We start from the raw sequence: 15,253 nt of genomic DNA, 5'->3' as shown, positions 1-15,253 counted from the left end.
TTTTACTACCGTCACAAGCGGCTCGCGCGCAGTATATATACACCAGGAGTGGCTCTTTCGCCGAATTTCTCCTCATTGCTAAAAATTATTCCAGGATCTCCAATATACCAGGATTCTGCGTCGTGATATTATGTTCATTCTCATCCAAAGGATCTCGTCACCGATCATGCGGCTGGGCCGCTCCACACAAAGAATTTGAGTCTAGGAACCGTGGGCAAGGAAAGACGTGGAGACCTGCCAGTTGATGTATACTCGAGTAAGACTCTCAACGCGGCTCGAATCGAAGAGAACGGCGCTCCCTCTAAGGATGGAAGGGATATACATCAAATTATGTCGCAAGTGATGAAGAGACGATAGGATTTCGCCGCATTCTTCATCCTGAACGGAGACGGCGCTGGAGCGCCGGAAGACCCTCGTAGATGGCCAAAACCGCTTCCATCAACAAGTTCGCATTGACCACATATAATACAGCCATGTCACCATTGAAACTATTCCTCAACTGGTTCGTGGGATCCGATGTGCACAGTCCAGGATGGGGTCCGCTTGAGAAATTGGACCAGGCAAACACTTCATGTCCGACGCCGTCAGAGCGCTTTCTGAATACACCGGTGTGACCTGTGACCATCTCGACCACTCTTGCTCTACTCAGTGCTCGGCCGTTTCACGATGATTAAGTCATTCGTATTCGCGGCACGTATGACAGCAGAATGCCCTGTGCCGTAGACTGACGCGTCCCTGGGCAGGCATATAACGTACCCCACCGTACTATATGGATACACTTCGGGTAGGGGTCGTGAGGGTCCCATTGTCCTCGTATGGCACCGCATCAAATGAAGAGAATGGCGTTACAGAGGTGAGGGAGTCGTCCAATGATTTCACTGATCGCAGTAGATACGCTTCAGTCAGATACGATTAAAAGCGACTCCCGAGGCTCCAACTTTAATGCGACTAGTGTTCGAGTGGAGTTTGATGAAGAGATAGTGAGTGATACAGTTCCCGTTTCAGGAAACCACAATACAGGAGCTCTCAGCGCTCAAACGGAGATGACCACGTCTACCGATTCCTCAAAGCACTCGTCACAAAATAGACGTTCTTTTCATCAATCTCTCGATGGGTGAAATAAATGGCGGCATCATTTCGATTGGCAGTGGGTGCTAGATCGGATTGAATATCTAGGCTCGTCAATTCCGTTTGCATTGTAGAATTGAAAAGGTTTCCGTCGCCAATACGACTCCAGAGCTCGTGCTCAATTGAATGCCCTGGCCGTCCTACCCGAGCGTACAGGATGGTGGCAAACCGGCTAGGAGGATGACGACACCACCATCAACAAGCTCCAACAGCTGTTCCACCACTCCGCGGTGCACAGCTCGAAGCTCAGGAACGACAATCAATTATAACCAATCCCACTCGGTGCTGTCCTTCGGCTGTCCACCGCCATCAATTGCATCAAGTGTGTGAAGCCAATCATATCTGGTATGCCAACGGAATCGAACATGCCGAACAAGTCATTCCTATGCTTGCAACGGGCTCCAAGCCATTGAAACACGGCATGTCAACCGGATCCCCTGCTGCAACACGTGCTGCACCCGGCGAAGATATATTACTCGGTCCATCCTGTAGATAGGTTGCCTTGCGATCTGTATGGGCGCCAAACGGACCCATTGTCATCCCTGTGACTCAAGTCAGTCATGTTAAAAAATGAATATCGCGTATGCATACCTGAAAGGGCATGATCTTCTGGCTAGCGGGTGTGTTGACGGATCAAAAAGCAGGTAACACCTAAGGAGAACTGACGGTTGCCAAGCGCATTCAAAGAGTAAGGACAACTTGTTCCATCGAGATATTAACAGCTGGTCAGTGAATGATTCCGCGGAAACAAGGGTGCGTCATCTACCGGTGATATGCGCATAGGTGGCACCAAGTTGTAGCGATCCATTATTCCCATACGTCTGCGCGACCCAGAACTCTTCATATTTAGGCAACATCGACAGAAGCGGCGACCTGCAGAGAAGTAAAAGACACATCCCCATAAGGCTCTGCAGATAGTTCCGAAAACAAGCCAAGCTTATGCAGAATTGGCTTTGTAGTCGTAGAACTTGTTCACCGTCAGGTCAGGCATACGGCGAACATCGTATAGAAAGTTTCTGTGACATTGCCAGCCTCGACGATCCTTCCAGTCGCCTCCAGCGACCACGCGCCTAGCGCGTAACCACGGTGATGACTGAACCCTGCGGTCATATTCATCCCTACCCCACTATCAGCCTCTATCCCCTTGAAAGTCGCAGGGATCGGCAGGCCTATCGCGTCAAAGATAGACCTAATGCGGGCATTAACGTAAAAATCGACAACCTGTTTGCTAGATAAATCGATGACCAGGCCCATACCAGGAGTAGGTGTAGTTGACATATCCTAATCTGTTGTGATACGTCTAAAGCGAGCAACCGTCCAGAGGCCGCCGGTGAAGTTCCAACGTATCTGGCCCGCAGACAAGTCAAAGCGCCGCCAAATGGAATCGTAGAGACAGCACTTATAAAGAGTCGGTCAGACGCTAGTGCTACCATGCGCTTTGTGGTTCCACGGGGACGCCAACTAACCAGCCCGGACCGGACGCAGTCAGCCGGAAGTACTTGACCGACATGGCGTTGTTTGAAGGACTCTATAGCAGGTGCATCTATCCAACGCAGCGCCGGGCCCGGGAATGCTGTAACCTTGGCCCACGTCGATCTGTCGTTGAAGGAAGACAGCGTCCATGATAGTGGAAGTCGCGGGTATCGTCAAATGTATTCGCGGGGGTTACGATAGATGCTGATGGATGATGCGGTGAAGAAGTCAACCATCTCAACATCTAGAACGGAAGCACTGAAAGATGGTGGCAGCATCATGTTCACGCCATCGCGGAAGGTGCTCCGTGTAGTGGTCAAGGGCTGAGGTGTCCCATCTAAGTTAAGGCTAACCGCAGCGTCCCGGAATACTGGCCTGTTCTCCGGAAGTGCAGGGAAGGCCAAAACTGCAACCTCCTCATAAAATCCATCCTTCGCGAGTGGTCGAGCAAGCATGACAGTACCCCAGGTTTAGTTGACGCGAATTCTCGTCCACACTAGCTGCTGCATCGGCTACTCGGTGGTAATGGTCCTCCTGCACCTCAATACCCCGGGGCGTTGCGCTTCCATCTAGTCCAAGATCTGTAGCAAGGGTAGGTAATCAAATCACTCTAACACATAACGACCCTGCCATGGGGAGTTCTAACGTCCAATTTGAAGACTAAAAATCTTCCACAGCTCGCGTCTGCGATAACCCACACATGGTCAGCGCGCGTAATATGTCCATCCATTGCCAGATGCCATGAACGCCGGCTGTAGTGGGTAATGACGCGGAAGAGATGGCATGAGCGGTAGGTATCACGCTATGAGCTGCTAAGTGTAGCAGCCAACAATATCTGTCTGTCATTATTCAGTCGTAATCCCGTTTGAAAACCCGAACGGACGCACCTGCGACGATATTTCCGGCGGGACAGGTCTTTATCCCCTTCTCTCACCAACCCTGGCAGTATTTCCGGCCCACCAAACCGTTTTCGCTCTTTTCAATTCAACAATGTGATCTTGTTCTTCCGGTCCGCCAAGAAGTTTGATTATTGTGATTTGCGTCCGGCATTTAATTTGAGCATGTGTTCAGAGTCACCCAGCGCTTGCTAGGGCCTTGCGCATAAGGAGTTTCAGCCCCGAGAAGAAAACTGCGAACACAAACATCTCCGAAGCCTCAAGGGGGAACAGGGAAGGACTCGAGGTGTAGCGGAGGAAAATTTTGATGCTAGTCGGCGGAGATGACACTCAAAGCATCTATCGTAGAATCAGCCCTAGCCCTAGCTCTGTTAGGAAGAAAAGGTACCCACTCAAAGATCCTTTCCCTGCTCCAAGCCATCTTTATCTGTCTTTCCTTCGTATCAAATCTTCCTCGCTTGAAGGCGATGCGAACTTAGTTGGTATTCAAGCGCCATCTCTCTCTCCCCCAGTAGAGAACACAGCCCCAGTTCATAACAGCCCTCTGGCTCTCCGGCCCGAAGAAGATTTCGTCTCAGTCTCCCTGCCATCTAGGCATGTGGTACAAACATTCGGCAGATGAGCCAACCCAAGGTCGAGAAGCAAACCCAGGGACGAAACCGCCACCACAAGGGAATAGAACACCATAAAGGCCTGACATGGATCTTGTCCAGGTTTGAAAAGTGATTACTCGGAGAGTCGTAGCATCCGGAAATTAAGTTCGGAACGCGGGCGGACACCAGCCAGCACTAGACAGAATCTTGCGACTATGAAATCAGAGAGATTTTCGTTTTCGAGAAGGATACAACGTACCAGAATAGAGGGCACAATTCTGGCTAACTCTAGCCATGTAGCGCAAATAGCACTGTAGTATGATCCTGGTACTCCGGAGGCTGACTCTGTCGGAAAAATCAGTTCAAATTTAACGCACGAGGCAAAATACACGCACCTTTCTCAGTCCGTCTTCCTTCTTCTCGAACCTCTCTTCTAACTATACCATACGGCCCAGATAGCGTTTTCCTTGTCCCGCAGTGCCGCCCGGTAATGCGATCTTGGCGAAAGAAGCACGGTCCGCCGTAGAAGGAGAAAATCGCTTCCGCCAGGGTGAAAGTGATGCGTACCGTCACAGGCGCGAGATACTGGAAGGGAAAGAAAAGAAAAGACCCACTGCACGATGGTGGTGGTCTTTATGAATGAAAGTAGAAAATCACAAGCCTCAAGGAAACACATGCCAAATATTGCTTTCTTGGGGACCGATCACTCATCCCCGCAATTCTCGACCACGCCCCAGAGGCGTTCTGGACAGGTGTTGACCTCCAAAAAAAGAACGAAAATCCTATACAATTGTGAAAGCACCCTTGGCTTCGTGGTGGATTTTGAATTAATTTCCGTCGGTACTTGTACTAGTCGAATTAACGGAGAAGAGTTGTACTTAAAGTTTTGACGCGGAAAGCACCAGAATGAATCCATGAATCGCGTAGGCGTGTATTTAAATAAAATATATTGGCTCGCTGTTTTATTTGAACGCAGTACTGACAGTTCGTTTCACCACCATTCACTTCCCGGACGCTTAGCCGTCGTTTGAGCTTTGAAGTATATGGGGGCACATGAGCAATATAATAGACAAGTTACAGACATAGAACTGCAAGAAAGTCCGAATAACTAGCGCTGCGCACTCCACGGCATACCGCTAAGGGTAATTAGCCGCATCAAACGGGCGCTGACCGCCAAAGTAGAGCGCACGAGGCTGGAACACCCTGATAATAAAGCGTGCACGGAGTCTGTTCTCCGAAGGACTTGACGACCGCATTCCAAAGGAAAGAAAGGTCCAGTAGATAGTTTGGATCCGCGTTAAAGAAAGTGAGATATTGGCTTAACGGAAATTTCAAAAAACGATAGAGGTAGGGTTGAGTTAGTGAGGGAAGATACTGCAAAAATACAGAGTAAGTCAGCCACGAGTCGCGCTAAGATAACCGAAGCGGGCGGCCGATCGTTGGTATATGGTTGCTTACAATTGGCGAATGCATTGTACAATGGTAAGTAAGGAGATTGGAAAACAATGTTACCCCGTTCGGTATGTTGCATCAGTGAGGGATCAGATCACTCCGTTTTTTGTGAATGAATTGATTTGGCCCTATCATGATGTATCTGAATGCCAAGTTCTGGCCAGGATGATGAGCTTTCTGCGGAATAAATGGACTGCGATGCAATAGAGTTACAGAGCTCGAGGCGTATGGCTCTATAATTCCTAGTGATACACGGCCAGGGCGCTTTGAAACGGTTCCGGGACCGGTGGGCCAAACCTGGAAGTGATGTTACGTACCGCTCGCTCCGAAACAGGTCGGCGGTCGTAGCATCGTAAAAAAAAACATTGTTTTGTACAACAAAGAGGACGCTGTTATCGGTTGTGATAATCAGGAGACTTGCGCACCCCACCGGTCTTTGAGAGGGGCGAGAAGACAGCACAGGGTTGGAGACAGGCTCAGAGAGACTAGACAGGGCTTCAAGGCTGCAAAGTGTCGCCATCAATTTCCAAACGCCACGAAGTGTGAAGGCTCCCCAGATGCACGTGGATTGTAAATGAGAATTCAGGACTTAGACAAGCCAGAGTGAGAGGGGCGATGATTTGCGCTGATGATAACAATGATGGGTAGCGAGATGATTACCCAAGAGAAGTATACCGAGGAGCAAAGTAGTAAGCATCTGACTTTTTCCACCTCAAACGCGCCGCGGTCGCGTACCGGATCAAAGGTAACGGGTAAATCTGCATGTGCGGCATGGCGCGTTGGTCGGCGAGCTTGTTTCCACGGATCCGTCAGTCTCTCTCCGACGATGGAAGGACAGTATACTCCGGTACCAAGGGACGTGCAAGGGCCGGACTTGGACGGATGAAAGGGAAAGTGATCGGTAGCATAATACTTCCGCAAATGGAAAATTGGCTTAGTCAGCAAGACATTTGGTCCCAATACGGTACTCACTTCTTGCTTACTGCCTCCACGCTGGGCGACGACAGGGAGACAGGAAAATTTGCTGGCAGAACGGTTCCAAGGTATACCGGTACTTTCTGATTGATCACCACAATATACTGAATGATTTACAGCTCCCCTTGTTGCAGTATAGGATCTCGATTGAAATCATCTTTACCTTTACCTGGGACTTTCCTGATTCGAATAGGTGCAGGGACAGTGTTATATAAGTAAAGTCAGTATTGAACTGCTATGTGTATACAGAAATACTTATCTTCCTGCTATGTCGTCTACCAGGTCTGCAGGTTACCGGCGTCGAGCAAGGACTTCATCCACGACGAGCACCGACTCGGCAGATGCACCGCTGGCTCGCGAACCTACTCTGAGTCCGTCGACACTACGTAGCCTGCAGCGCTCGCTCGAATTTACAGCGCTGGATCATCCATTCATTCTGCTTGACAGCCCGCCCCCTCCCTATTCTCCTAAGGGCTCTACTCCATTCCCCCCTCTCCATCCAGTTCTTGCATCCAGTCCCGGTTCCGACATCTCTAGCGGACCAAGTTCTCCGGATACCTCCCCAGAACCTTCTCCGACTCTCTTTACGCCTGCTTTTGCGTACCCCCCTGTCCTTCCACGACCGTCTAACGCGTCGCGGTTCCCACGAAAGAAGGTCAACTCAGCACCTTCACTCCACAACCCTTCGTGTCCTCCCACTCAGTTTCTGAGACGAAGAAGATCGGCTCCTCGCATGGCCGATAGCGACGATGACGATAGTCGAGACGAGGAAGACGACGAGATGATCTTCATGTCTCACTCCCCCTCTCATATCCCCAACAGGTCTCCCAGCCTGCGTTCTCGCATCTTTGGCTTCGCAAATGGATCTCCAAAAGTGCGGGACAGACTCATTTGCACAACACCCGGCCATATCGGGGCCGGAGAGACAGAAACCGAAGCAGATGAACCTGTGAGTACTTTCCACCAGTAAACATCACTTCTTCTCCATCTTGGCGCTTTGTCGGTTGATTTATTACGCCTCAGTCACTGTTGTTATCAAAACATGATACTAACTACATTGTCTTTTCTTAGCCTCATCGTCTTCCCACGTCACGAAAAAAATCTCTATCAAGCCCTCTCGTCCCACCCAATACACTTCAACAATCACTTACACCACTGCTCTTCGAATTTTCTCGGTTGTTGTCTATCGTTCCTGCAGTTGTTGGTGCCATCTACAACATATATCTATTCTCTCAGCCGCCTACTTCCCGTATCAATGGACGTGCTCCCCCTGAACGTGTAGACTACTTTATTTCAGCCCTATGGGTAAGTCAATTCGTTCCTGTGAACTCGGAGTCTTTAATTGATGCGTCACCACCAGGCTATATTGACCGGATGGCAGTGCCTCTGCCTTACAACCGGACTGTTGACCCGGTGGCGCCATTATTACCCGCCACTCGCCACACTTATCCGCCTCCTCGCACTCCAAGCGATCTGCTGGCCTGCAACCCATCTGACGCTTTCCATCCTGGAGCACGATAAACGACCCGTTATCGTATGGGCTATTGTCGGCACCACCACCTGTGCGAGCAGGAGTGTGCAGATTTGGGTCACGAGTAATCTTTGGCAGGAACCAAAAAAGGACGGCCCTGTCGTCAATGGGAAAAGTCATCCCGAGGAGAGTAGGAGCCTGAGATGGCGCGGGGGAAAATGGGGCGGGCGCAGGTGGGATTGGACAGCGGTCGGTGTGAGGTGCATGTTGCCGGCCGGAGTGCTTTATTTTCTGATGGCATGGGCTGAGCAATTGAGAAGGGAGTGGTCTGGATGCTAATTCAGTTGCTTTACCCCCCTTCTGATGTATATCGGGTTTCTTTCTGCTTCCACTTTTTACTTTCATTATTGCTGCTGTCTCAAAAAGTTTTTAGGTAGATCTTTCACTGTAACACCAGGGGTTAACTTATCGCATCGGACTTGTATAGGAGCTTATATCATAGATTCAGGATACGCATTTGTTGTCTGCCAATAGAAACGCGCAGATCTTTTACAGTCATGCCTGACGAACCTAATGGTGGTAGATATCTCGTTCAATGTACGGGAGCTAGCATTTTCGAATTGAAGTTCAGGTTCATCATGCCCTGGATTAAAGCACTAGCGCTCGTCATTGCCTGCCTCTTTGACCGGGAAACAATGTCGATGGCGGAGTAGCACCCTGTTCGCCATCCATTATTATATACGTGTGGGAAAGATAAGACGTGCGTGGAAAGGGATCAAACCCCAGGTGCATTGTGCGGCGTTATAAAAAATAACCTACCTCCTGTAAAGTCGGGACTCGGTTTGCTTATCTTCATCAGGGAAAAGGGAGGGGCAATGTGTGATTTGAAGATATCATGCATCATCAGAAGCGGGTGCTGTCTCTTTACTATAGAAAACCGATTTGTTCGCCCTGTCTTATATTTGAACCTGGTAGGGATGCTCGGAGGGCTGATACTCTGTTAAGACATCATATGAAACGTGCTATCAGGGCGCTCCAGGTACTTGGGAAAAAAGTGCGATGGCCAGAACCAGCTAAGCACTTATTATTGTACGAGGGCGCGATCGCTCGCCTGTCAAAAAGGCACCGACGTCGAGTCGTCCTCAATGATCATCCGTATACCCGCTTGCGATGCCGACGCGCCCTTGTTCTAGTACACTCGGCGAGTCTTCGCCAACTCGCATGTCCAGACCGCGATATGTTCGGGTTTGCAAGAAGTGGCCTATAGGAGAAGGTCGGTACATAGACACCCAGATGGATATGTGGTGGTATACCTGCGGCACTATCCGGGAGCCTCGCAATGGAACTGTCTCCATTCCGTGCTACGAGTGCTTGACTATCGATGTCGGTAGTAGACAGTGTATCTAGGAGAGATCAATTACAGCCTTATTGGTATGCAGAAGAAGCAGGTACCTCCGTATCGCTTCGCATGTCGATATTTGCCTGTTATTAATGAAAACATAGGCTGGTCGCCGTCTTCCGTTTGCTCACTTCCTCCGTTCTGTGCCTCAAACTGACCTAAAAATGTAATCAGCAGCAGGAAGTAGATGGATGAAGGGGGAACCAGACCTTGTTCAGCGAGGAGCTTCTCAAAATCCAAGATATACCGGCCCGTCCAGTTTTGTTCTGCCTGCAAGGCGATTTCGAGCTCGTATGGGGTTACAATCGGCCGCAAGAAATCCTGCAAAGATGGTTTAAAATATATTGTACAGATAAGGTCGGACTAACTTTGGCGTCGATAAGACTGTTTTCAGGACAGGCCACAAGAACGAAACATTCCACCTCAAGAAAATTGGCAAGTTTAGCCGGATTCAGTTTTCCGACACTAATGGTATAACTTTTTTTGTGCGCGCGTTTTAGAATCGCCCGAATGTGTTTGATTAGAGGAAGATAGTTTGCGACGCCTAATGTTCCGACTAGGATACCAAAAACATCCGCGTCTCGGGCTTTTTGAACAACGGCATAACGTCTCATAAGAAGCTTGTTCGTTCGTGAAGATTCCAAACGGGTAGTTTTGGACTCGGGATCATAGGATATCACCTAGATACGTGACGGGTCAACATGGCTTGGAAAGCGGCGGAGTGATATAGCACTTACATCGCAAAAGGAGTGGGTTATTAGTAGATTTGTTAAGCCCAGGCTTTCCCCACCAATGTAGAATATAGTCCATTTCGATGATTCGTCGTCAGCTGATTGGGGTTCATCAGTGGGGTTTATATGAGCTTGCGGGATGCCATCAGAGATCTTGGAGACAGTCGGGTCTGGATTCATCGGATACAGTTTGTTTGGAACTTCAGAGTACCGTATTTCGGTACTAAGGTATTGTCTCATTTTGTCGACAAGCTTCGCTATTGAAGGGGTAAATTTGGGGTGCGGAGACACAACACCAAACCTTGCCTGCTGCATGCGTATAGGCAACGTCATGACGAACAACAAAAACGTGATCTTGAGGCTCAGATACCATGTTCACGAGCTTCTCCGAGCAGTCATCAAGATCGATCTGTTTCTTACCAAAGACGTACATCACAGGCAAGCGGTATGTTCTATAGATTATCAGTTAGATGCACCGTCTAGTCCTTGAAACAAGCGCGACGAACTGGCTCATGCACGCATGCCCGTAGTGGACAATTGCAGTAGCGTCGACATGCTGAGAAGCGACCTCATCCACGCAGCAGCTATGATATACAATTAGACAAGGACTGCGCTTGAAGGGGTGCAACGGTAGCATGCCTGCCGTGGGATGTATCTGCTAGAATGTAGAGGTCTCGACTGCCGACTTTGCTCCTCAGACTGCGGTATATCCGTACGGAATCGTGAAGGAGTTCATCGGGAAATTGAAGAGCTACCTAGCCCTCGTTATATCTGAGTCTTGAGGAAAACTGGAAAGAAGAAAAATAATTACTCGCTGATAATCTCCCTTCGAAATCCATTCTGCTGTTTCATCAATGTCATAGTAATCCTCGAATCCCTGGCTTGATTCCAGATGAAGCGCAGTTTCATCAGGCAGCACGTCGACGACACGGGATATTGGGTCTTCGCTAGATGAAGAAAAGGTGGCCATCGAGGAAAAGAGAGGGGTTTCCAAATCCAGTGAAGGTTTTGACGCAAAATATGTCATTCTGCTAAAATAGAGCAAAATAGTTTCGGCCGAAAAGTGACACTGGATTCGGCCAACTTCTGCTGTAATGTCAACCCCCAAGGACAAGTACTACTGGACCCAGCTCAGGGCGGCATTGACAAGCGGCCAGTGGTCGTCGTCGTATCCATCGAAAGCTCCAAACGGAACTTCATTGTCCTGGTCCGAATTATTTCGAAAATTTAACAAGCATTGCAAGGGATACGAAGATGTCACTGAAGTAGCATCACAAACACATGCTCTGGCTCTCCTGCTTGTGGCGAGCTCCAAGGACGATGACCAGGACGACGCACCACGAACTGGAGATTATGCTTTGGAGCTGGGAGACGAGTCTGTTCTTCCAGAGGAACAGAAAGGGGAGGCACAGGCAGGATACAACATACTGAAGAAACTCGAGTCGTCAAATTTCGACGTGAGTATTTCTTTGTTATTACCTTGCGGCTTACCGGAAGTTTTCAAGACATTGAATTTTGCGCTGGCGTACTACGCGTATGCACTTGGGAATCCTACTGAGTGTCTGTCGCACCTAAACAAGGTACCCGACGTCGTCCACATCCAAAATCATATTCCTCTTCCCGAGACTCTGCACGCAAGTTCTTCAACACTACGCGTACCAAAAACTATCACAGCGATCGTCGAATCTTCAATATCCTCAGCTGGGGCGAGTATCATCACCGACGCTTCGGTTTCGATTCCCGAAATCAAGGACGGCCGCGCATGGGCACTGACAGAAACTTTGCGAAGTCTCTGTCTCCAAGGTAAGCACCATTGATTCTTAGAATGCTTTTCGTTCCTTATACCCCTTAGGAATGTCGTATGAAAAACTATTTCCTGAAAACTCAAAACGTGCTTTAGCATCCTATTCCGCAGCCATCCCTCTCCTGAACATCGTGGAATCGGAAATTACATCCGCGGTAGCTCCTACCTCCACCGGCAAACTCGATTTCACTTCGTTCACGCGCTTTCGAGAGCTATGGCGCTGGGTTGAACGTCTTATTTGGAGAGCCGTCATCCTGTCTTCGTGGACGTCCAATGTTCGCGATAAAGGCGCGTCATTGTGGACATGGTTGAACCATTACTCGTCTTGTAGTGCTTCCTGGCCCTCAAATTTCCGTACCGCCCATCGCTCCGCCATTTCGGTCCTTTATCTCCGCGCGCTGATAATTCGCTACGGCCATGACCCTAGTATCACCCCTCGTGCCAAGCAACCAGTATGGTTGCCTACCGCTCGATCTCTAGTACAGGAATACCGGGCTATCCTGAGTGTATCAACCAAATTTCCCAGGGCCGGGGAACGAAATACCAAAGTGGAAGAATTCGTAGATCTATGTGTCGGGATCTGGGAGGCTAGCGGTGCTGTGGGAGAGTCTACTAGTTGGGTACTAGATGTAAGCTTCCTCGGATTTTATTCTCATCTCCGATCTGATGTATTTCGTAGGTCCTTTGGTGGGCGACCCGTATGACATTTAACTCCTTCAGGATATTGCGGCATATGATGCGGGTCCTGCGTGTTTCTGGCGACATAAATCTTGCGAAGCGTACTCTTCGCTTGTACGTTCAAGTTGTAGGAAAAGCATGGCAAACTAGTGATGCCGGAGTAGGTGCCGACACGGACACGGATCAGAACTGGGTGGAAACCCTGGTCTATGGGATACGGATGTTATGCAATTTAGCTTCAATGGCCAATGGAATCGAGGGGATTGAGGACGTACGAGAAGCAGAAACGTTGGTAGAGAAAGCAAAAACCCGTTTGGACGAAAATAACCAGGCACTCGTTGCGAGCCTCCTTCTGGCAGAGGGCGTATGTCAGTCTGTGATGGCCCTTAAACGTATGCTTCTGATTTTCCTGTTCTTGGCATTATCCTCACAATTTTCGTAAGAGCAAGACCCGCACAGTCGTTCGCAGCGGCTCGTAACAGCTCATGCGCTCCTGATCCGTTCTTCCCAAACTTTTCCCACAGCATCTGCTTATTATCACCTGGCGTTATCCTTTGCGCGCTCCGGAGAGCTGCAAGATTTACAGCAGGCCATTGTTAACGCAGGATTAGCTGTTGAAGGTGACCCTAGGGAAGTCCGATATTGGCATCTGTTAGGACTTCTTTCTGCAGCGACTGAAGAATGGGAACCGGCTCAGATGGCCTTGGAATCAGGGGCTGCTATTGGCGAGGAAGAAGTCTCCGTTGTTAATGGGCCCTGCCCACCTGAAGCTTCCCAGATGGACCCAGACAATGAGTTACTTGGTGTCCCCTCGCCTACCACAGTCAATGGCAATGGCCGGGTGATTGATGGTCTCCCTCACACCGACGATGATCGCCACCCTGCACTCAATGGTACGAAGGAGGCTCCAGAAGTAAAGCCTGTATACCTCCTCGGCAAGGACGACCATGATATTCCCTCTGCTTCAAATTTGCTCCAACCCGTCCAGGATCATCCTTCACCCTCGCGGCAAGAACTGTTCGAAGACTCCTTGCAGCTTCGAATGACTCAGTTTGCGTTGACAGAAGTCGTCGAAGGTGCCGAGGGTGCTTCTCAGATGCTTCCTGAAATATTCGTATGGATCGCCGACAGAATGGGCCATTCTGTGACTGATACAGGTAAGGGCGCTTTTGTACTTGTCAGTGTCTCTTGTCGACTTATAATTTATCTCTGCCAGCGAGAAGCTCCCTGGATGGCGGGAGATCGACGATGCAGCTCAAGTCTCCGTCAGAGTTAATCCTTTCACCAACTGTGACTAACCCAGAAACGCTCGACCAAACTAGCGAAGAAAAGCGGCGACTCTCGATACCGCATTCTGGGTCTACAGAGCCGCCTGCACCACCCATACCTATTACCATATCTCCTGCAACTCCAGATGGACAATCTCAGGACCCAGAATATGTCCAGTCCATGGCTTTGCACGATGAGAAAGCTGCGAAACGGAGCGAGGATCATGAAAGGGACGCGTCCAAATCCAAAAAAGTCCAGAAAATGCTCAAAAACAGGGTCCATAAGAGCGGTGCACGGATAAGTAATATATCGAAGAAAATTGGTAGTGGAGTCGTGAGGAACGGAAGCCTGCTAAGATCCAATTCGGCACCAGGTAGATTCAAATTTTTGTTCTACACTTCTTCATTCATACATATCCTGCAGATTTTCATGCCGTACTCCGTCAGACCGCATATCAAGCATCATCGATACATTCTCGAAGACGATTGAGCTTGCTCATCAGGTCATCTGATTCTGTTCCTAACGAGTCACCGCCACCACCGCCCACACCTGCGCTGCCTCAGCAAACAACATCGAACAAACGGACCGCTCGTGAAATGCGGCTTCTGAGCGACCTATGGCTAATGTCTGCGGCGACTTTCAGGCGTTTAGGCAAGATCGAACAGGCCAGGGGTGCCATCCAAGAAGCGGAGGTCAGAGACGAGAATAACCCCGCTGTCTGGGTGCAGGTAGTCATGTCCCCATTATCCGGTCCCTCTGCATTACTGACCCTCTGCTTTAGCTCGGTCTGTATTACATTGCTCTTGGTCAATCGCAAGATGCCATCGACGCTTTCCAAAAAGCGCTGTTCATCTCCCCGGACAATGTCCCTGCTGCCGTCCACCTGTGCAGATTGTATCTCTCCGGGGAAGCACCGTCGTGCCCTACCATGTCGGACTATATTGACCTTGCGGTCGGTATGCTCTCTCGCCTGGCAAAAGGCCCCGGTTGGGATGTACCCGAGGTGTGGTATTTCCTGGGAAAGGCGTATGGTGCACAGTCCCAGCGTGAGCGAGAGCGAGAGTGCCTCGGTCGGGCACTGACGTTGTCAGAGCGACGAGGAGTGCGGGAGATAAGCGCTGCGCTAGGATGGTGTTTGTGATTAGTTGTTCTCCTTTCTGGGCTTTCTGGTGGAAATCGTCGGAACATATACCCACTGCGACGCGCAGTATTATAATTCGCTATCTTCTTCCCCGTACTATAATGCAGTATTTAAGTAGTATTTGGGCAACCCCGGTATCAACGAACAGGTGGTACTTGCATTTTGGTCCACGAAAGCGTGTTGCGAGAATTGGCAGCCAAACTCGTGCTTAGATGCTCAAGCGCTCAAATCCAGCTTGAGATT

At 49.6% G+C, this 15,253-nt stretch overlaps 3 protein-coding genes across 3 annotated transcripts; 2 read left to right on the top strand and 1 right to left on the bottom strand.

Annotated features, from left to right (window-relative positions):
• Window positions 1–7,024: 7,024 nt before the first annotated feature.
• On the top strand, window positions 7,025–8,632 carry EV420DRAFT_634672 (N-glycosylation protein-domain-containing protein). The gene is made up of 4 exons (XM_060482883.1): window positions 7,025–7,466; window positions 7,589–7,822; window positions 7,878–8,421; window positions 8,476–8,632. The coding sequence occupies exons 1-3, from the start codon at window positions 7,251–7,253 to the stop codon at window positions 8,325–8,327; spliced, it is 900 nt and encodes a 299-aa protein (XP_060328333.1). The 5' UTR covers window positions 7,025–7,250; the 3' UTR covers window positions 8,328–8,421; window positions 8,476–8,632.
• An 11-nt stretch (window positions 8,633–8,643) lies between these two features.
• Window positions 8,644–11,110, bottom strand: EV420DRAFT_1557932 (putative diphthamide synthesis protein-domain-containing protein). The gene is made up of 10 exons (XM_060473713.1): window positions 10,930–11,110; window positions 10,758–10,873; window positions 10,625–10,702; window positions 10,425–10,570; window positions 10,125–10,375; window positions 9,756–10,067; window positions 9,597–9,708; window positions 9,441–9,545; window positions 9,302–9,391; window positions 8,644–9,249 (listed from the first exon to the last, which is right to left on the bottom strand). The coding sequence occupies exons 1-10, from the start codon at window positions 11,086–11,088 to the stop codon at window positions 9,131–9,133; spliced, it is 1,488 nt and encodes a 495-aa protein (XP_060328332.1). The 5' UTR covers window positions 11,089–11,110; the 3' UTR covers window positions 8,644–9,130.
• Window positions 11,111–11,204: 94 nt separating this feature from the next.
• On the top strand, window positions 11,205–15,236 carry EV420DRAFT_634491 (uncharacterized protein). Its single transcript, XM_060482882.1, has 8 exons — window positions 11,205–11,575; window positions 11,624–11,921; window positions 11,971–12,551; window positions 12,602–12,992; window positions 13,044–13,757; window positions 13,817–14,242; window positions 14,293–14,597; window positions 14,651–15,236. The coding sequence occupies exons 1-8, from the start codon at window positions 11,213–11,215 to the stop codon at window positions 15,008–15,010; spliced, it is 3,438 nt and encodes a 1,145-aa protein (XP_060328331.1). The 5' UTR covers window positions 11,205–11,212; the 3' UTR covers window positions 15,011–15,236.
• Window positions 15,237–15,253: the final 17 nt, after the last annotated feature.

This window comes from Desarmillaria tabescens (assembly GCF_030435595.1).
Source record: "Desarmillaria tabescens strain CCBAS 213 chromosome Unknown EV420scaffold_29, whole genome shotgun sequence".
Taxonomy (NCBI): Eukaryota; Fungi; Basidiomycota; class Agaricomycetes; order Agaricales; family Physalacriaceae; genus Desarmillaria; species Desarmillaria tabescens.
Note: the sequence above shows the minus strand (reverse complement) of the source record. Positions and strands in the feature narration are given on the sequence as shown.

What these genes read in the sequence shown, in the direction of transcription:
- EV420DRAFT_634491 (XM_060482882.1), top strand. Translation starts at nt 11,213, where the DNA reads ATGTCAACCCCCAAGGACAAGTACTACTGGACCCAGCTCAGGGCGGCA. An exon ending in GCGAAGTCTCTGTCTCCAAG is followed by an intron (nt 11,922 to 11,970) that starts GTAAGCACCATT and finishes TATACCCCTTAG; the next exon opens with GAATGTCGTATGAAAAACTA. An exon ending in ACCCCGCTGTCTGGGTGCAG is followed by an intron (nt 14,598 to 14,650) that starts GTAGTCATGTCC and finishes CCTCTGCTTTAG; the next exon opens with CTCGGTCTGTATTACATTGC.
- EV420DRAFT_1557932 (XM_060473713.1), bottom strand. Translation starts at nt 11,088, where the DNA reads ATGGCCACCTTTTCTTCATCTAGCGAAGACCCAATATCCCGTGTCGTC. An exon ending in CGAAGGGAGATTATCAGCGA is followed by an intron (nt 10,874 to 10,929) that starts GTAATTATTTTT and finishes AACGAGGGCTAG; the next exon opens with GTAGCTCTTCAATTTCCCGA. An exon ending in GGGCATGCGTGCATGAGCCA is followed by an intron (nt 10,571 to 10,624) that starts GTTCGTCGCGCT and finishes GATAATCTATAG; the next exon opens with AACATACCGCTTGCCTGTGA.
- EV420DRAFT_634672 (XM_060482883.1), top strand. Translation starts at nt 7,251, where the DNA reads ATGGCCGATAGCGACGATGACGATAGTCGAGACGAGGAAGACGACGAG. An exon ending in AAACCGAAGCAGATGAACCT is followed by an intron (nt 7,467 to 7,588) that starts GTGAGTACTTTC and finishes GTCTTTTCTTAG; the next exon opens with CCTCATCGTCTTCCCACGTC. An exon ending in ACTTTATTTCAGCCCTATGG is followed by an intron (nt 7,823 to 7,877) that starts GTAAGTCAATTC and finishes CGTCACCACCAG; the next exon opens with GCTATATTGACCGGATGGCA.